This window comes from Musca autumnalis, unplaced genomic scaffold (genome assembly GCF_047663935.1).
Source record: "Musca autumnalis isolate F117 unplaced genomic scaffold, ASM4766393v1 scaffold_1, whole genome shotgun sequence".
Taxonomy (NCBI): domain Eukaryota; kingdom Metazoa; phylum Arthropoda; class Insecta; order Diptera; family Muscidae; genus Musca; species Musca autumnalis.
The window spans coordinates 290,564,181-290,581,012 of NW_027411644.1; the positions used below are offsets into that span (position 1 = coordinate 290,564,181).

At 32.7% G+C, this 16,832-nt stretch overlaps 1 protein-coding gene across 1 annotated transcript in view; it reads right to left on the bottom strand.

Annotated features, from left to right (window-relative positions):
- Positions 1-16,832, bottom strand: part of Octbeta2R (Octopamine beta2 receptor) — a 653,741-nt gene that overhangs the window by 101,472 nt on the left and 535,437 nt on the right. The window contains 1 exon segment of the mRNA XM_073961606.1: positions 9,421-11,623. Coding sequence (XP_073817707.1) covers positions 9,421-10,415 — 995 coding nt within the window. The 5' untranslated portion in view covers positions 10,416-11,623.

Sequence of the window (16,832 nt, forward strand, 5' to 3'; positions counted from 1 at the left end):
TATTGTTTTTCTTATCCATGAACATTGTAGTTTCAGAATCGGCAAAAACTTCCCAGGTGTAAGCACCTTCCATTTAAATTTGATTCAAAAGCACCGTGTACGTAGTCTTAACATATCGATATTTTGAATTATGTTACATAGACACATGCACTGTGCACCGCATTTTACGGAATGCGTATGATGTTAACACACAAACAAAAAAGCTTATTCAAATATCACTACCTGATCAGACGTTACATCATTTTAGCCTGTAAACATGATTCAGAATCACTGTGAGGTGGATAAACCCCACATCAGAATTCTAGCCACATTTCTTCTATAATTCAACATAACATAATCGAAGAAACGTTCGGCCGAAACGCTATTTACCTACAAATTGAATCTTATTGCACTATAGTTTCGCGAGAAGCCTCTGGTTGTGATTTTATATGTTCCTAGGAAATAGTATGTTTTTTCCTATCTTTCATATAAATTTGTAGGGTATTTAAAATGCACTACTGCCCAAGTAATGCCACTACCAACTGTCAATCATTTAATTAATTCAAACAATGTCTCAATTCCTAAATAATTTTATGACAAATTTTGCAACGCTAATGATAAACGACGCATCGGACACAGTCATCCAACTCTCTGTGAAATTTACAGATTAAAACTATAAAAAATAAAATATTTAAATCCCTCAATATGCACGTTTGCTACAAATGAAAAGTTAGATGAATGACTGGAACCCTTACACTAACTGCAACAACAACAATACTACTCATTAATATTTGTTCAGCATTTTTCGGTTTTGTAGATTTTTATCGTAAAACGTGATTACTTCATTATTCATGGCAATAATTCAATTACAAGTTCTCAACAATTTATTTATTTAGCTACTCATATTTAATGCAATGACTGGCAAATAGACAGATGGACGAACGAGCGTATGGACAGACAGATAGACAATTAATTTTCAAACTTTAAATGTCCAATTAAATATACATTTGAGAATACTGGACATGATGATTACCTACCGTAGAGAATGTGTTGAAAGAACAATGATGAATGAATGAAATTTGAGAGACGTAACGAATGCATGAATGACTGATGACGGAACTATAATTTCTACAATAATTTGCCAAAAACATAACAGCTGGAAAGTTTGCTTGTGAATTTTATTAACACCATAATTTTAATAATATTAATTTGACATGAATTAAATTAATGACATTTTTGCTGCATTTGCAAGTAATTGTACCCCACATACATTGAGTTAATTACAAGCATTCCTAAGATATGTATTACTTTTCCCCTCTGCTATTTTTCTTTCTCACACTTTGAATTTAGCAAACTAAAAATAAATATTCCATCTTTCTTTGTTAAAATATGCAAAACACCTTTGGCAATTTAAGCATTTACCCACATTAATTTACATTAAATTTCCTGCTGTCCAATGACAATTATTAAGGTTAAATTGTAATTAAAGACTTTTTAATACAAGTCAACAACAGAAACAACAACAGCACAGCTACAAAACAATTCTCTTACAAATTAAAAAGTCAAATAATTAACATTAGCTGAATTTGTTGATGGGGGTGGAATGCATCGTTTGCCATTGAAGGTGAATTTTTGTCCAGTCAGTGGATTTTTTTGTTGTATTCAATGAGAGTGCGATCCCCCCTTACCTCTTCCACAGCCACACTTTCGGTGACTTTGTAATTCGGTTAACAACATTTTAAACGATTTTATGCAAATTTGTCCATTATTGAATTGGCTAAGCTGTGCTACCTCTTATCTCTTCCTCTAGTTGAGGAAATGAACATTTATTTGTTTACAAGGCAAATTCAATTCATTTGGCCACAAACGATTTTAAATAAATTCAGTTTTAGAGGAAATGATAGTGTGAGAGGGAAAAGATAAAAAGGGGTATAATTTATTACTGTAAATTGTATTTGAAAGAACAAATAGAAACTTACTTGTGGGAAATTATTGCAACATAAAAAATATATTTTTTGTAATGAAATTAAACTGAAGGTATCGATTATGGTTACATTGCATAAATTTAAAAAAATCTTTTTCTGTAAAAATGTGAAATTGATTTTAAAGAAATTGAATTAAATAATTTTCTTCCAAAATTCACCTTATTGCTTATCTACTTTGAAATAAAATGTAAACATTCCTTTTTCAATTGCTTTTTCAAAGTTCATTGCATTGTATAATATGTATTTGGTGCTACAAATCATTATTATAATATAAAAGATATCGTAATTCGTTCGTCTATGTCGAGACTTGCAAATCCAACTGTTCAAATATTCTCAAAAACGTTTATTAGATTAACAACCAACCTTCACCTCAATCGGCCAAACCGAACATCAAAGGAAAGAGGGAGAGTCTTAATACACTTAAGTACATTTTTATCGTTATTTAATTTAAATTTGTCTGCGTTGAGTATTTAGTTCAAGGTTTATCCTAATAAAAAACATGTTATTTTATATTATTCCATTGCAATGTTAAAAACATAATATAATAAAAAATTTGAGTTTATTCCGTAAATTAAATGAACGACAAGTTGCAAATATCTAAAAAAGTTTAATGAAATTAAGAAAATACAATGTATATGAGGAAAAAACAAAAATTTTTAGTACTCCATCGAAAAAAAAATTAAATTTTTTTTTTAAGCTACATGAAAAATTTATGATACATGGATTGAGAAAAAAATTGAAATTCTCAAATCTGTTTGAGATACTAATTTCGGTTATTGGGCGCAAAATTTATGGCGATTTCAATTCTGATAATATGAAAAAAAATTTAAAAAACCCTACTCATTATATTGAGAAACACTGCTAATTAATGGCTTCCTACGTATTATATGAATACTGAGGACTCAAAACTTTAGTAAAAAAGTTGTAAATTTTCGCGGAAAATAATTAACAATTAAAAAATTAATAGTTTGCAACATGTTTTAATAAAATTCAAGCTGTTTAGGCATCTTAAAAATATTTAAAAAAATATGTACGTAATCTAAACATTGTGAAAATTCAATGGAACCAAAACTTTACAAATCATGTGTTGAGCAAATCACCATGTTGAGCAAATTTAAAAAATATTTCTAAGAAAAAAATATTTTTTCAAATTTATTTGGTGTGTTTGTTGAAGAAAATGTATGAAAAATAGACCAGAGTTATTCATCTATTTTTGGTAAAATTTATCTTGCGAAAGATATGGAAGACTTTCAAATACATTTTGAGTTATTTTAAATGGAGAATAATTTTGAAGGAAAACCGCATCGGGTAATATACATTTTGAAATGCGTGTAAATTGCGAAATCCTCAAAATCACTTGATGCGCATGCGGTTTCCCGATACAACGAATTGTTTTCTTTTCATTTGTATACATTTGCCAAGATTTACTTTGGCGGCTGCGATGTAGCATCGTCTACTGTTTAGTGTGCAAAACATTTTATAACGCTAATAATTTGCACTACGTGCACACACTTTTTATGCGCATCCGATTTCACTATCAACCGTGAAAAAGTATATGGATCTAAACCTATTTCAATAAAATCCACCAAGAACAATGGATGTAGCATCACACAGTATTGAAATGGAAACGAACCACATGAAACGCGAATTAGTCCTCGATATTTTCAAAACCATTTTTCGCAAAATTTTAAATTTTTGCAATAGCCGTTTCCGCCGTTCTAATGGATGGAAAAAAAAAAAAAACTAAAATATCGCGGAGTACCAGCACACTCAAAAGGATATTGTAAATAACGCACCCAAAAAATATTTTTTTTTAAATGTCACACTAAAATTTGCCCTTTAGCAGTAGATTACTGTGATGATGTGTGGGCTACATAGGCAATATACATACATATCAAATTATGTGTAATCGCGAGTACTTTAATTCTATGATTGGCGTTTTGAAATACCCGGGTGCGAATCCAAGTTAAATAAAAAAATACAAAAAACAACTAAAATCCGGCTTCAACATGTGAGCATCCATAAAAGGTGGATGCAGTGGAAATTATGAAGAATGCTACATTAGAAGTGTAATCTTCATGTTGTGTTCTTATACTTTTACTTTGGTCAGATGTCCGTCGTTTGAATGGTTTAACGAGCAATCGAATAGCAACGTAAAAAACTCGCAAGCTTCAACGTGTTTTTGCCTATTTTTACTCATTTACGCGGTCATAACTTCCACGCAAATCAAATTTTTTGCTCAATTTTTGAGCTTTGTTCAAAAACACTTAATAATCAATAGTTCGCGTATTAAAACTGTGCAAAGATTGGTTTCATGGAAACTAAATTTTTTTGTCCTTTACTAATATGTAGGTTTTAGTCAGTCAACTAGTAAAGTTAGGTAAATATATGTATGTTAAAAGTTGATTACAATTCCTAAAAAGCTGATTTTTAGAATAATTGATGCAACATTTTGCTCACATTATATTTTCGTTCCAAGTACTATCTCTGTAGAAAATTAAGAATGTTAGTTCAAATATGGGCCAATTATTGACATCCAATACATATAATACAGCGAAAGCACTATATATCACAGACCTGTTCAAACAGAAACTTCTCAAATGCATCCAAAAGTAGCCTATAACACACTTCGACATATTTTTTTTTTAAATAGGTTCAAATTCATACATTGTTATATATATATTTCCATTCGATATTTCAATAATATCGGATCTCAGTAATATTTGGTAACATATCCTACCGCATAACTATTCAGTCTGGCAAATTGGATTTTTTGGTATAAAACAAAGCAAACATTATTGCCTGCACACGTAGTCAAATACATAGCAAATTATAAGGATTGAATCTAATGTTAAAATAATTAAAAAAGTATCAGTCGGCCATGCCGACAGAGATATACCTCAGTCTGCTATCCCATCATATGTTTAAAATGTATCTGCAAACAGGTCTAAACCTGTTCTTAAAACTAAATAACTGATTTTTTTGTGGATCGTTTATTTTTCAATGAAGAAACTGACACATCACTCGCGTTTTTGCGAAAACAGCGGTTTAAAAAATTTAGTGGCATGGGAGCTGTATCCGATTTATCCCAAAAATAGTGTGTGATGCTACATCCGCGGTTCTTGATGGATTTTATCGAAATAGGTTTAGATCGATGTATTTTTTCATGGATGATAGTGAAATCGGATGCGCATAAAAAGGCTATGCACTTTGTACATATTATAAGCGTCATACAGATTTTTGCACACTATACTGCAGACGATGACGTAGGGGATGGAAGATACCAAACAACGGTCCTGACCGGTTTTAACATGGCAAAGCCCAGGATTTATCTTGGTCCCTCTTTCATCCCAAGTGGACACTGACCTCCCCGTGTTGTCTGTCACCTGGGGAACTGCCTTTAACACCCGTTAAAGGTAGTGAGTTAACATGTGCCGCGCGTTCACCCATAAGAACGTTAAAAACTTGGGTTTGGGCGTCGGGTTAGTAACCCTCCCCTAGAAAAAACAGCCTACTATGAAAAAACGAAAGAAAAGAAAAACAAACCCCTCTAAAGTTGTCGAACCCCGCAAACGTTTTAAGGACCATGACCTGCGAATCTGCACCTGGAATGTTCGCACTCTTTATAGAGAAGGTGCAGTCTTCGCATTGGCAGACGTACTTGAAAAGTACAAGGCCGATATTACTGCCATACAGGAAATACGATGGGTTGGGAAAGGCGTTACAACAACACCTAAAGGTGACGCACTGTATTACAACTGCCATGACGTAAAGCATGAGTTTGGTTGCGGATTCGTAGTTAGTTCGTAGTATCAGTGAATGAAAGACTTGCTGCAATTCGAATAAAAGCTAAATTCTTCAACATCAGCTTTATTTGCGCTCATGCTCCCACTGAAGAAAAGGACGAACAGACCAAAGATATATTTTACGAGCGCTTAGAAGAAACATATGACCGTTGCCCTGCCCATGACATTAAAATCATTCTAGGCGATTTTAATGCCAAAATTGGAAAGGAGAATATCTTTGGCCCAACAGTCGGGAAATTCAGTCTCCACATTGAAACATCTGACAATGGTATGAGACTGATAGACTCCTCATCCTGATAACATATCAGCGCAATGGCAAAGCATTGCCCACTCCATGCAAACAGCCGCAAAATCCGTACTTGGATACCAGAGGCCTCCACCAAGGAATCCATGGTATGATCAGGAGTGTCGTGCTGCCACCGAAGAGAAAAATGCGGAATATAGGGCTACTTTACAATCCGTAGCAACGCGTAGCGCTCGAGAGAGATACAGGGAGAAAAGGAGAGAGGAGAAACGTCTTTTCCGCAAGAAAAAGAGAGAGTTGGAAAAGCGGGAGGGTGAAAAAATCGAGATGTACAGGAGGCAGAATGAAGTCCGAAAATTCTACCAACGAGTCAAGCATCAAACTGATGGCTTTGGTACAGGCACATCCTCCTGTAGAGACCAGCAAGGTAATTTGGTAACTGATACAGATATTGTACTCAGGATATGGAAAGAACATTTTTCAAATCTGTTGGTATCCAATAGCAGCGAAGACGACGAAGATACCACAGTCCCAATCCCAGAAGATGGTATTGAATGTATACCGCCCAGCCAAGATGAGGTAAGGACAGCAATAAATCGGCTGAAGAATAATAAGGCAGCAGGGGCCGATGGCTTGCCAGCCGAGCTGTTCAAAACCGGAGGCGACACGCTGATAAGGTGTATTCATCAGCTAGTTAGCACCATCTGGCAGGAAGAACGAGTACCCAACGATTGGAACCTGAGTATCCTGTGCCCCGTTCACAAGAAGGGAGATAAGACTGTATGCTCTAACTATAGGGGCATAAGTCTACTCCCTATTGCCTACAAGATCGTGTCAGGGATATTGTGCGAACGACTAAAGCCTATGGTCAACGAGATAATTGGACCATACCAATGCGGCTTTAGACCTGGCAAGTCCACCATTGGCCAGATATTTACCCTGCGGCAAATCCTGGAGAAGACCCAAGAGATGCAGATCGACACCTACCACCTGTTTCTCGATTATAAAGCAGCCTTCGACAGCCCGCTGCGTTCAAAGCTATTCCAAGCAATGTCTGAATTTGGTATCCCCGCAAAGCTTATCCGGCTTTGTAAAATGATTTTAACTGACACGAGGTCCTCAGTTAAAATTGGAAAGAACCTCTCCAAACAGTTCAGTACCAAAAGAGGTTTCAGAAAAGGAGACAGCCTTTCGTGTGACCTATTCAACATTTTGCTGGAAAAGGTAATACGAGATGCAAATGTCAAAAGAAATGACACAATTTACACCAATAGCCACATGTTACTTGCTTATGCTGATGACATAGACATCATGGGACGATCAGTAAAGGAAGTAACTGATACCTAGACTGCGGAATCCTATGCAAATGCATATATAGTTAGGATGGTCGTACAGAAAATCTGATTAGACAGAAACTCGTTTTATTACAAAATAAAACGAATTATGCCCAGAAATGTTTGCATATTTTGCATATTCTGCATATCGTGCATATTTTGACATATTTGTACATATCTGCATAAAATGAGCATATGCAAAACCATATGCAAAAATATATTCAAGGATTTGTGGTCTAAATATCCCACCGAAATGGCTGAAATTTGGTATTAAGTCTTCGTTAGGGGTATCCAAATTTACAACTGAAATCTGTCCGCATAGGTGAAGACACATAGCCCCCATAGAACGGTACCTACCGATATTCGGTATTTTGAAAGTTGTAGCTTCAATATCCCACCGAAATGACTGAAAATTGGTATTTAGTCTTCGTTGGGGGTATAAAACACTCCACCTGAAATTTGTCGGCATAGGTCCACGTCTTCATATAGCCCCCATAGAACGGTACCTCCCAAATTCCGAAATTTTGAAGGTTGTGGCCTCAATATTCCACCGAAATGACTGAAATTTGGTATTTAGTTTTCGTTGGGGGTAAAAAACTTCCCACCTGAAATTTCTAGGCGTAGGTTTACGCCATCATATAGCCCCCATAGAACGGTACCTCCGCATTTCTGGTATTTTGAAGGTTGTGGCCTCAATATTCCTCCGAAATGCCTGAAATTTGGTATTAAGTCTTCCTTGGAGGTATAAAACTTTCCACCTGAAATTGCTCGATATAGTTCCACGTCTTCATGTAGCCCCCATAGAGTGGTACCTCCCGATTTTCCGTATTTTGAAGGTTGTGGCCTCAATATCCCACCGAAATGACTGAAATTTGGCATTTTGTCTTCACTGTGGGTATAAAACTTTCCATCTGAAATTTGTCGGTATAGGTTCACGTCTTCATATAGCCCCCATAGAACGGTACCTACCGATATTCGGTATTTTGTAGGTTGTGCCCTCAATATCCCTCCGAAATGGCTGAAATTTGGTATTAAGTCTTCGATGTGGGTATAAAACTTTCCACCTGAAATTTGTCAGTTTGGGTGCAGGCCTTCATATAGCCCCCATAGACCGATACCTCCCGATTTTCGGTATTTTGAAGGTTGTTGCTGTGGTTATACATTTCTCTATTTTATTGACTTGTCTGAAGAGAATTTTAAACTGAAAAATTGTAAACACAAACATTTTTGTACCTATTATTGAAATATTTGTTGCATAAGAAAATATGTAAAATGCATAAATTTTGCATATGCAAAAAAATTTTGCATATGCAAAAATTTATGCATTTTGCATAATTTTGCATATGTCATATGTTTCGATTGCAATGTAATCAGAAGCCAAAAATATGCCCAGTCTCAAAATTTGACATGAATCGGACCAAAAATAGGGGTTGCATAAAATTCCGCTGTCTACTGATACCTTTAGTAAGGTCGAAGCAGAATCTGCAAAAGTGGGTCTGACGGTAAACGGCGAAAAGACCAAATTGATGGTGCTTGGTGTGTTTGAGAGGAAAATTCTTCGAAAGATCTACGGGCCGATTTGCGTTGACGGTGAATATCGACGTCGTATGAACCACGAGCTATATCAGCTATACAAAGACATGAATATAGTTAAACGTATCGAGATGCAACGATTGCGTTGGCTAGGCCATATTATAAGAATGAGCGATGATGAACCCGCTAAAAAGGGCGTATGAATACATGTCACATGGCGGTGCACGCAGAATCGGCAGACCTAAGCTTCGATGGAGCATATTAGTGGATGAAGAAATGAAAAGGCGCGGTATTCCAAAAAGCGAAGCGAAAAACAGAGAGGATTGGAGATCTTTTCTTAGTTCGGTCTATGGAACAAATGTTCTGTAATGGGCCAGCTAAGTAAGTAAGTAAGTAAGTAATACGAAGTAATAAAGGAATAACCCCCACTGATTTGCTTTCGAAATTTAAAATGGAATTTGGTTTAATTTCCAATCAACTTAAAGTAAAGTTCGCTATAAAAAAAAAAAAAACAAAATCGCAATTCCATTTCAACTTACCTTAATTTTCTAACACGCATCACAGAAATAATAACAAGTAAATTTCCAAATATGGCTGCAATAATGATTATCAACATGACGGAAGCCTTCATAATTAATGCCAGATCATCTAGCCAATCTCCACTCGAATCTGTTACAGTGTCATTGCCGCCACCGGCATCATCGAAAAATGTTGAATTTACAGCGGCTGCTGCAGCAGCCAATGCTGAGGTGGCAGTCGATGCCGCTGCATTGTGTAAATATTGAGCGGCAGCAGTTGTATTGGACGACGTTGAAGCCTCTTCCAATTGCTGGGCTATGGAGCCGTCTAGCAATGACATGGAATGCGGTACATCTGCATCGTAGGAAAGAAATGAAGAAAGCGCAGGAGCAGGTGGTGGTTGTACTGAGTGATGTGATGCATGATGGGCAGCAGCGGCAGCGACAGCACTAATGCTATTTGCTGCATAACAAAGGGTGGCAGCTAATGTGGCGGCACCTAACAGATTTGTTGTACTTTTTGTTGCGGTGGTCGCAGTGCTGGGGGTGCTGTGCGGTATTGATGTATTTAAAGTTTCTGGAAGATTACATGAATTCGTAGTTGTTTCTGTTGTTCTTGAGGAAGTCTGTGACTCAAATGCCAATGATGCTGATGAAGTGGTTGGTGGAGATGATGATGGCGAAGATGTGGAGGAGTATGCTGCAGGTATTTGGTTTGTTGTCAAATCTTTGGTTTTCGTTAACGGCCTACGATGCTGCCGCCTTATTCGATGTAAAACATTTTGTTTAAATGTCTTGTTAGTTGCAGCATCCTTGACCTCCAACTCAGGGCCATTCCAGGCCGCCACCGTTGTTGCTGCTGGCAGTTTTGGTGGGGCCAATGTCGTCGTTGTATCGTTCCCATCGAATGATGCTATTGCTTGGCTTGTAGTCTTTGTAGAGGTGATGTTATAGTTTATGTTGTTATTGTTGTTGGTTTGTGTAAATGTGTTGGGTTTTTGTGATTTTGTAGACATTACAAATATTTTTTCTGATATCTTGTTGTTATTTTGATAGAAATTATTTTGATTGAGATTTATTATTAATTTTTATTTTAATATTTTTTTGTTTTGTTTTGTTTATCTCCACTTCTTGTTTATTTTGTTTTACTTTTGCTCACTTTTCACATTTTCACTTTCACTTGTTTTTGTTGTTTTTTTTTTTGTTTTGGTATTGAATTTCTGCAATTATTTCCATTCACTTGCAGGCGGAACTTATTTTTTTGTAAGCACTTTGATCACGTTGCTGAATTATTTCCGTTTTTTAGTTAATTTTCGTTTGCTGGGGTGAAAAACACACGCGCGCGTTTATCTTTTTTATGCCATCCGACGACTGAGGACTCGATTTCAGAAATTTTTTATTCAAAGTCTTAATTTTCCAAAAAAATGATGAAGACAATAAACGTTCAACGCGGCCAAAAGTGAAAAACTCGGCGATTTTTTTGCTTTTCATTTTTGCCGTTGGCTGTGCCAAGAGTTGTCTCTCTAATGCCTCACTGTTGCTGCTATTTTGTTGTTGTTTGGTATTTCTATATTTTATATTGTTGTTGTTGTATTTGTTTGCTTATATTCGATTATATTTGTTTCGCATATTTGTTTTTATTTTCCTTTCTTTTTTATTTAAAATATAATTTTTTCAAATTTCAAACATTTTTTTGATTATATTTTTGAGGTGGCGTTGTTCTTCATGATTGTATTGTGGTTGTTGTTATTGCAGTGTTGGTGGTGGCTAATGCCACTGATTGGAGAAATTTCCCTCATTTTGTTGTTGAGGATGATGGTCGAGGTTGCGGTCACACCGCTCAACGACATTGCTCGTGCTGATATTGCGGCCAGAGTGTGGGTTGTGTGTTCTCTTTTTGTTTTTTTGTTCCTCTTCGTAGGAAGCACAAAAATATGTTTTATTTTATTTATTTCACTCTCAAAAGTCGTTGTATTTTCTGTATTTTCTAATTTAAATACTTCGTTAATTGTTGTTGTTTTTAGTTTTATTCTATTTTCAATTTGTGTTTTTTATTTTTGTATTTTATGATAAATTTATTTTAGTTTAGTTTTCTTCCACCACACTTGTTGTCTAAATTAATTTTAGTTCTTTTTCTTAATTGTTGTTGCTGCTGTTGTTGTTGTTGTTGTCGTTGACTCGGTTGCTTTTGTAGTTTTATTTCCGTTGGCGTTGCCATTATGCGCTAAAATACAAAAGAAGAAGAAAATAAAATAAATCAAATGTTTTTGTTTTTATAAAAGCACTTCACTGTTGTTGTATGTTTATGCCGGCTAGAGGGTGTTTGATATACATATTTTGATCTTAAGCATTTTTTATGCTAAGAATTGCGGGTTAATAAACCAATTGTGTATAATTTGAAAATAATTGTTCACAAACATTAACTTGTTTTTTTTTTATTAGGTATTTACAAAGTACTGTGGGACGAAACTTAAGTGTGGTTATGACAACATTTTATTCCATATCGTATACATAGTTTGTATCAAATCAGTTGATCCGTTCAATAGATATTGCGTGTACCATCTGGCGGAAGGTGTGTTTGGACAAACTGTTACCAAGGTCAAATTTTGGACCCGAATTGGGTTATCCGTTGGAGTGTTATTGTGGGTTCCAGCATATACACATGTGTTCAAGGGTTTTTTTACAGCTTTCGGGTTATTTTCTCAGGAAGTATGGACTAGCCCTTAAAAAACTTGTACCACCGTAATGAGGGCAGCTAATACAAGTTGTTACAACAAATATCAAAGGTATTCGAGAACAGCTCTTAAACTGCACTTTTTCGAAGTTTTGTGTGGGAGCTACCCAAAGGAGTGGACCGATATAGCAAATTGAAACCTGATCTGTGTCTTTTAGAAACTTCACGATATGGACCAAATCGGTTACCGAATCGGAGTTTTTTTAGAGCTTTCGGGCCATTTTCTCAGAAAGTGTGGACTTGCCCCTGAAAGAACTTGTGCTGTCGTAAAGGGGACTGGAGTACAAACTGTATACTATATATAACTATATATTCAAACCTGATCTACATCTGGAAGAAATAAACAGACGCACGAACTTGGATAATTCGACTCCAAATTGTCTGAAACTAATTTCGTCTAAAAATACTTGGGGTCTAAAACCAAGTCTAGTAAAAAAAATTAAAAATCCTCGTCTTGAAAAACCTTTGAAAAATCCAGTCTTGTAAAATCTTGGAAAATCCAGGTAATGAAAAAATCCTTAAAATATCCATGTCTTGAAAAAATTTTTAAAATTCAACGTCTTGATAAAATTTTGAAAACGGTAAAAAAATCGGTAAAAGTTTACGTCTTGAAAAACATTTTTAAAACTCCACGTCTTGAAAAACCTTTGAAAAAAATCCTCGTCTTGAAAACAGTTCTTTAAAAAATCCACGTCTTGAAAAAAAATTATTATAAATCCACGTCTTGAAAAAAATTTTCAAAAAATCCACGTCTTCAAAAAAATTTTAAAACAATCCACTTCTTGAAAAAATCTTTAAAACAATCCACTTCCTGAAAAAATCTTTAAAAAATTCATTTCTTGAATAAAATCTTTTAAAATCCACTTTTTATTTTGTTTTTCAACCTTCCTAATCCACGTTTTGAAAAAAATCTTTAAAAAATCCACGTTTTGAAAAAAATATTCAAAAAATTCAAGTTTTGAAAAAAATCTTTAAAAAATCCACGTTTTGAAACAAATCTTTAAAAAATCCACGTTTTGAAAAAAATCTTTAAATAATCCACGTTTTGAAAAAAATATTCAAAAAATCCAAGTTTTGAAAAAAATCTTTAAAAAAATCCACGTTTTGAAACAAATCTTTAAAAAATCCACGTTTTGAAAAAAATCTTTAAAAAATCCACGTTTTGAAAAAAATCTTTAAAAAATTCACACTTGAATAAATCTTCAAAAAATCCACGTCTTGAAAAAAATCTTTAAAAATACATTTCTTGAAAAAATCTTTAAAAAATCCATGCCTTGAATTAAATTCTTAAAAATGCACGTCTTGAAAAAAATCTTTAAAAAAAGAGTCTAAAAAATGCAATTCTTGAAAAAATCTTTAAAAAATCGATGTTTTGAATAAAATCTTTAAAAAATTCCACTTCTTGAAAAAAACTCTTAAAATGCCACGCCTTTAATCATATCTTTAAAAAGCGACATCTTGTGAAAAATTTTTAAAAAATCCACGTCTTGAAAAAATCTTTGAAAAATCCACTTGAAAAAATCTTTAAAAGATCCATATTTTGAATAAAATATTGAAAAAATCATTAAAAAATCCACGTCTTAAAAAAATCATTGAAAAATTCAAGTCCTAAAAAATTATTGAAAAATCCATGTCTTGAAAAAAACTGTAAAAATTCAAGTCTTGAAAAAAACCTGTAAAAATCCACGTCTTGAAAAAAATCATTGAAAAATATTCGAAAAATCCACGTCTTGAAAAAATCATTGAAAATCCAGGCTTTGAAAAAAAATCTTTTAAAATCCACGTCTTGAAAAAATCTTTGAAAACTTCACGTCTGGAAAAAAACTTCGAAAACTCCACGTCTTGAAAAAATCTTTGAAAACTTCACGTCTGGAAAAAAAAATTCGAAAACTCCACGTCTTAAAAAAATCTTTAATCTTTAAAAAAAATCTTTAAAAACTCCAAGTCTGTAAAAAATACTTCGAAAAAATACGTCTTAAAATCATCTTCTTGAAAAAATCTTTGAAAAATCCACGTCATGAAAAAATCTTTGAAAAATCCACGTCATGAAAAAATCTTTGAAAAATCCACGTCATGAAAAAATCTTTGAAAAATCCACGTCATGAAAAAATCTTTGAAAAACCACGTCATGAAAATCAATGAAATCCACTTCTGAAAAAAAACAATTCGAAAAATCTACATCTTCAAAAAATTTTAAAACAATCCACGTCTTGAAAAATAAATTTAAAAAAATCCACGTCTTAAAAAAAATCATAAAAAAATCCAATTCTTGAAAAAAAATCTTTAAAAAATCCATTTCTTGAATAAAATTCTTAAAAGAGCACGTCTTGAAAAAAAATCTTCAAAAAATCCATTTCTTGAATAAAATTCTTAAAAGAGCACGTCTTGAAAAAATCTTTAAAAAATAAAGAGTCTTTAAAAAATTCAATTCTTAAAAAAATCCACGTTTTGAAAAAAAAACTTTAAAAAATCCACGTTTTGAAAAAAATCTTTAAAAAATCCACGTTTTGAAAAAAATCTTTAAAAAATCCACGTTTTGAAAAAAAATGTTTAAAAAATCCAAGTCTTGAAAAAAATCCACGTTTTGAAAAAAATCCACGTTTTGAAAAAAATCTTTAAAAAATCCACGTTTTGAAAAAAATCTTTAAAAAATCCACGTTTTGAAAAAAATCTTTAAAAAATCCACGTTTTGATAAAATGTTTAAAAGATTCACTTCTTGAAAAAATCTTTAAAAAATTCACGCCTTGAAAAAAATCATCAAAAAATCAAAGTCTTGAAAAAAATTTTTAAAAAATACATTTCTTGAAAAAATCTTTAAAAAATCCATGCCTTGAAAAAAAAAATTTAAAAGAGCACGTCTTGGAAAAAAAAATCTTTAAAAAATAAAGAGTCTTTAAAAAATGCAATTCTTGAAAAAAAAATATTCAAAAAATCCACATTTTAAATAAAATTTTTAAAAAATCCACTTCTTGAAAAAATCTCTTAAAATTCCACGTCTTTAATCATATCTTTAAACATCGACGTCTTGTGAAAAATCTTAAAAAAATCCACTTCTTAAAAATTTTTTTTGAAAAATCCACTTGAAAAAATCTTTAAAAAATCCATGTTTTGAATAAAATATTGAAAAAAATCATTGAAAAATCCGCGTCTTAAAAAAATCATTGAAAATCCAAGTCCTAAAAAAATCATTAAAAAATCCATGTCTTGAAACAAACTTTAAAAATTCAAGTCTTGAAAAAAACCTGCAAAAATCCACGTTTTGAAAAAAAATCTGTAAAAAATTCATGTCTTGAAAAAATCATTGAAAGATCCAAGCTCTGAGTAAAATCCACGCCTTGAAAAAAATCTGTAAAAAATTCACGTCTTGAAAAAATCGGTAAAAAATCCAAGTCATAAAAAATCTGTAAAAAATTCAAGTCTTGAAAAAAATCTGTAAAAAGTCCACTTCGTCAAAAAAATACGTAAAAACCCCACCTCTTGAAAAAATCGTTAAAGATCCAAGTTTTGGGAAAATTCTTAAAAAATCCACGTGTTGAAAAAACCATTGAAAATCCGCGCTTTGAGAAAAACCTTAAAAAAATCTACGTCTTTAAAAAAAATCATTGAAAATTCACACTTTGAGAAAATCTTAAAAATCTATGTCTGGAAAAAAATCAATAAAGATCCAATCTTGCAAAAATTAACGTGTGGAAAAAATCATTAAAAAATCCAAGTCTTAAAAAATCATTGAAAATCCATGCTTTAATTATTTTTTGAAAAATCAACGTCTTGAAAAAAATCATTGAAAAATCTTCGAAAAATCCACGTCTTGAAAAAATCATTGAAAATCCAGGCTTTGAAAAATCTTTTAAAATCCACGTCTTGAAAAAATCTTTGAAAACTTCACGTCTGGAAAAAATTCGAAAACTCCACGTCTTGAAAAAATCTTTGAAAACTTCACGTCTGGAAAAAACTTCGAAAACTCCACGTCTTAAATAATTAAAAAAAATCTTTAAAAAATCCAAGTCTGAAAAAAAAATCGAAAAAATACGTCTTAAAATTTTTTTAAAAAATCTTTAAAAACTCTTTGAAAAATCCTCTTCTTGAAAAAATCATTAAAAAATCCTATTCTCGAAAAAATCATTAAAAAATTCACGTCATGAAAAAATCTTTGAAAAATCCATGTCATGAAAAAATCTTTGAAAAATCCATGTCATGAAAAAATCTTTAAAAAATCCACGTCCCGATAAAATAATTCAAAAATTCATGTCTTGAAAAAATCTTTAAAAATCCATGTCATGAAAAAATCTTTAAAAAATCCACGTCCCGATAAAATAATTCAAAAATTCATGTCTTGAAAAAATCTTTAAAAATCCACTTTTAAAAAAATTTTTTGAAAAATCTACATCTTCAAAAACTAATAAAATAGTTGTTTTAAAATATTAAAACAACAACAATGGGATTAAGCCAGACTATTTTGAAAAAAAAAATTGCAAACGCTATCCCAATAAAAAAAAAAAAAAAACGCCACAATGCTTCAAATCTTCAAAAAATTTAAAAAAAATCTTTGAAAATCCGCGTTATGAAAAATTCTCTGAAAATCCACGTCATGAAAAAATTTTTAAAAAATCCACGTGCTGAAAAATCTTTAAAAAATCCACGTCTTGAAAAATTCTACGACTTCAAAATTTTTTTTTTAAAAAATTCACGTCTTGAAAA